Below are 3040 nucleotides of genomic sequence, written 5' to 3'. Positions count from 1 at the left end.
CTACAAAAAAACAAAAGAAATTACAGTGAAGCATTAAACACACACAAAAAAAAGTCAATAAAAGTACAGTTCTGTGCACTTGTGAAAAAAAATGCTATAAATAAATACACTTTCAAAAGTATAAATTCTAATTGTATTTAACAGTTAACAACATCCAAACTGCACAAACAGAAGAAAAACGTCTCTCCTCGGTATATTTGCACAAAGCCTGTGCCTATCTCAGGCGTCATCGGGCATCAAGGCAGGATACACCCTGGACGGAGTGCCAACCCATTGCAGGGCACACACACACTCTCATTCACTCAGGCAATCACACACTACGGACAATTTTCCAGAGATGCCAATCAACCTACCAGACATGTCTTTGGAGCAGGGAGGAAACCGGAGTACCCGGAGGAAACCCCTGAGGCACGGGGAGACCATGCAAACTCCACACACACAAGGCGGAGGCGGGAATCAAACCCCCAACCCTGGAGGTGTGAGGCGAACGTGCTAACCACTTAGCCACCGTGCCCCTGATTAGGTTTCAATTAACATATTTTATTGTTGATCCTTAGCACCTGTTTGGTATATTGTTTAATCATGCAGGGGACTATATGCCTACTAAAACCACTGAATTTGTGCAAGTATCCTAGAGAATTGACAATTTTAAAAAGAAAGTGGTCAGACCAAATATTGACTGGATTCATTTTTCCTACTGTTTACATCCTATTAATCAAGTCGCTTCATAAAACTGTTAATATTTCTATTTTGGAAAGCAAACTAATTTTACAACTTTTTTCAAAAGTGCATAAAACTGTTCATGAGTGAAAGTTACCTCTTTTGACTAGATCAGTAGTTGAATGCAGGCATGCTTGTACCACATTTGTGTGAAGTTTTTTTCCAACCTCTAACAACTGCACCATAATTGTGGTGAAAAGATGAAGTGTGTCCAGTTTTAAAGTCCCTTTTTCCTCGACTTTGAACTCGCATGTCTGCTGGTACAGTCTTAAGAGGCCAACTCTCATAGACTCATCATTCATCAAAGACTTTGCAATGATTTCATGGGGCACTAGAACTTTTTCCAACCATTTCAAGAATGCAAAAGTGAGAGATTCATCAAAAGGCATCTCAGATAAAGTCCTGATGGTCCAGCTGAGAAGTGTGTGCGCAGTTGCAGTCATGAGACTGGGGACATTATCAGAATGGACGCAGGAGCTGTTGGGTGCCGATGCAGTTGCTGGATTAAGATTTTGTTCAGATTCATTGCATAGGATTGCCCATGGCTCCCAGTGTGTGAGAACACTCAGGAGAAGAGCTTTGCATTTCAACAACGACTGCACAGATTTCTCTGTATGTCTATCTTTGCTATGGACTGCTTCTTGCACTTCCTCCTGCCATGTTCCTAAGAAAATATTTCATTTTAGTTACATATAAGCCAAAGAATATTACATTATAGAATATTACTTAAGCAGGTTACATCCCAAAACATAAGTGTACAGATAACAATGGCATTAATAATACTAAAAACAACTACTACTACAATTATTTATTATTCTTATAGTGGGCAGATACAGATGGTGTAAAGCCTTAATGAATAGCAGACCAGTGAAATGGCAAAAGTGGGTGTCATAATATGATGCTGAGACAACATTGCGTCAGACACAGACCAAAATGCATGCAGAACAAGTACATTATTTTAAGTAAAAATATATGTGGGGTGTCCTTACTTTTTCCCCACAGAAAATTGGATTTTCTTTACTATATTTTAAGGATCATTAAATCTCAAATATTTACTCAAATCTTCCAATATTGGTAAAATGAGGATAAAATGGCCATATGTTTAAGGCTTTAAACACAGGCTTTCATGGTGTGTTCTAATGTTTTCACATTACTGTATGTGCATAAGAAGTGTAAGAACTTGTTTTCCCTCACAAAGGCTAAAACAAACAGAAAAATGTTTTCCAGTGACCCAAATTTTGTCTTTAGGTCATTTAGAAACCCTATAAAAAAAAAAAAATGGTATGATGGTACAGTTACCACTTACCATGCCGTACTTTAATACTGTACATCTTAAAAAGATCTTGAAGGCAACAGAGTAGTTTGGTATCAGAGACCAGTGTTCCCCAGCAGTGAAGCAGGGTGAGTACAGCTGAGCAGGACAGTGTCTGTGGATGCAGCAAGTTTGTATCTCTGTTACCATTCAGTGCAGTGCCTTGATGCTTCAACACTGAATCCAACATCTGCAGAAAACTTTCCATGTCAGACTGTTCCACTCCAGCTCTGTTTAAAACAAACAATAGCTCTCAGTTGTACAGAATGACAAGAAATTCTGATAAATTTTACAAGTACAAACTCTTGATGCTTGTTTTCACAATTAAAAAAAAAAAGAAAGAAAAAATCAAAATTTGTCAAAAGTAGAACATGTATTATACTGCTTGTGTGGTGTCAGGAGTCACTGTGTTTAAATTAGAAAAGACCTCAAATCTGGATTCCTTATCATAACACCAAGGGACAAAGTGAAACTGCCATTAAACATCTGCATATCTTGCAATTTGCAGCAAAGCACCTGAATACATAGTGCCAAGGGGCTCAGTCTGGGGCATGGGCCAGAATGACAGCGCAAGGTCAGAACATGTATTACTAAGGTTCCCATTAAAAAAGCCCTGACCTCAAACCGTCTGAGACCTCCATAATGCTCTTGTGGCTGAATGGGCAATTCCTCATGAGAAAGCAGCAAAGATTTCTTTTGGAAGTATATTTGTTTAATACGTTTAATGTTACTGCACGAAATAATTGTTTGAACATTCAGTATTCACATACAGTATATACACTGGTCGGTCGGCGCTGTTTCTGTTACTGTTTACTGTTTATTGTCTCTTGTGTATTGCATTTTTTGTACTTTTTGTATTGTCTTGTAACTTTGTGTCTGCACTGTCTTTTGTCCTGCACTGTCTTTTGTCCTGCACTGTCTTTTGTCCTGCACTGTCTTGTTTGTCTTGTCCTGCACTGTTTGCACCAGGTTGCACAGTTGCACTTTATGTGGCTAAGAATACTTACA

The 3040-nt window shown here is 38.6% G+C and overlaps 1 protein-coding gene across 1 annotated transcript in view; it reads right to left on the bottom strand.

The window, feature by feature from the left end:
• urb1 (URB1 ribosome biogenesis homolog) overlaps positions 1-3040 on the bottom strand; it is a 36095-nt gene that overhangs the window by 708 nt on the left and 32347 nt on the right. Inside the window, exons 39-40 of the mRNA XM_060872684.1 lie at positions 2027-2262; positions 818-1384 (exon numbers count right to left, since the gene is read on the bottom strand). Coding sequence (XP_060728667.1) covers positions 818-1384; positions 2027-2262 — 803 coding nt within the window. The remainder of the gene's footprint in view (positions 1-817; positions 1385-2026; positions 2263-3040) is intronic.

Source organism: Tachysurus vachellii, chromosome 1 (assembly GCF_030014155.1).
Source record: "Tachysurus vachellii isolate PV-2020 chromosome 1, HZAU_Pvac_v1, whole genome shotgun sequence".
Taxonomy (NCBI): Eukaryota; Metazoa; Chordata; class Actinopteri; order Siluriformes; family Bagridae; genus Tachysurus; species Tachysurus vachellii.
This window is presented reverse-complemented; position numbering and strand designations above follow the sequence as displayed.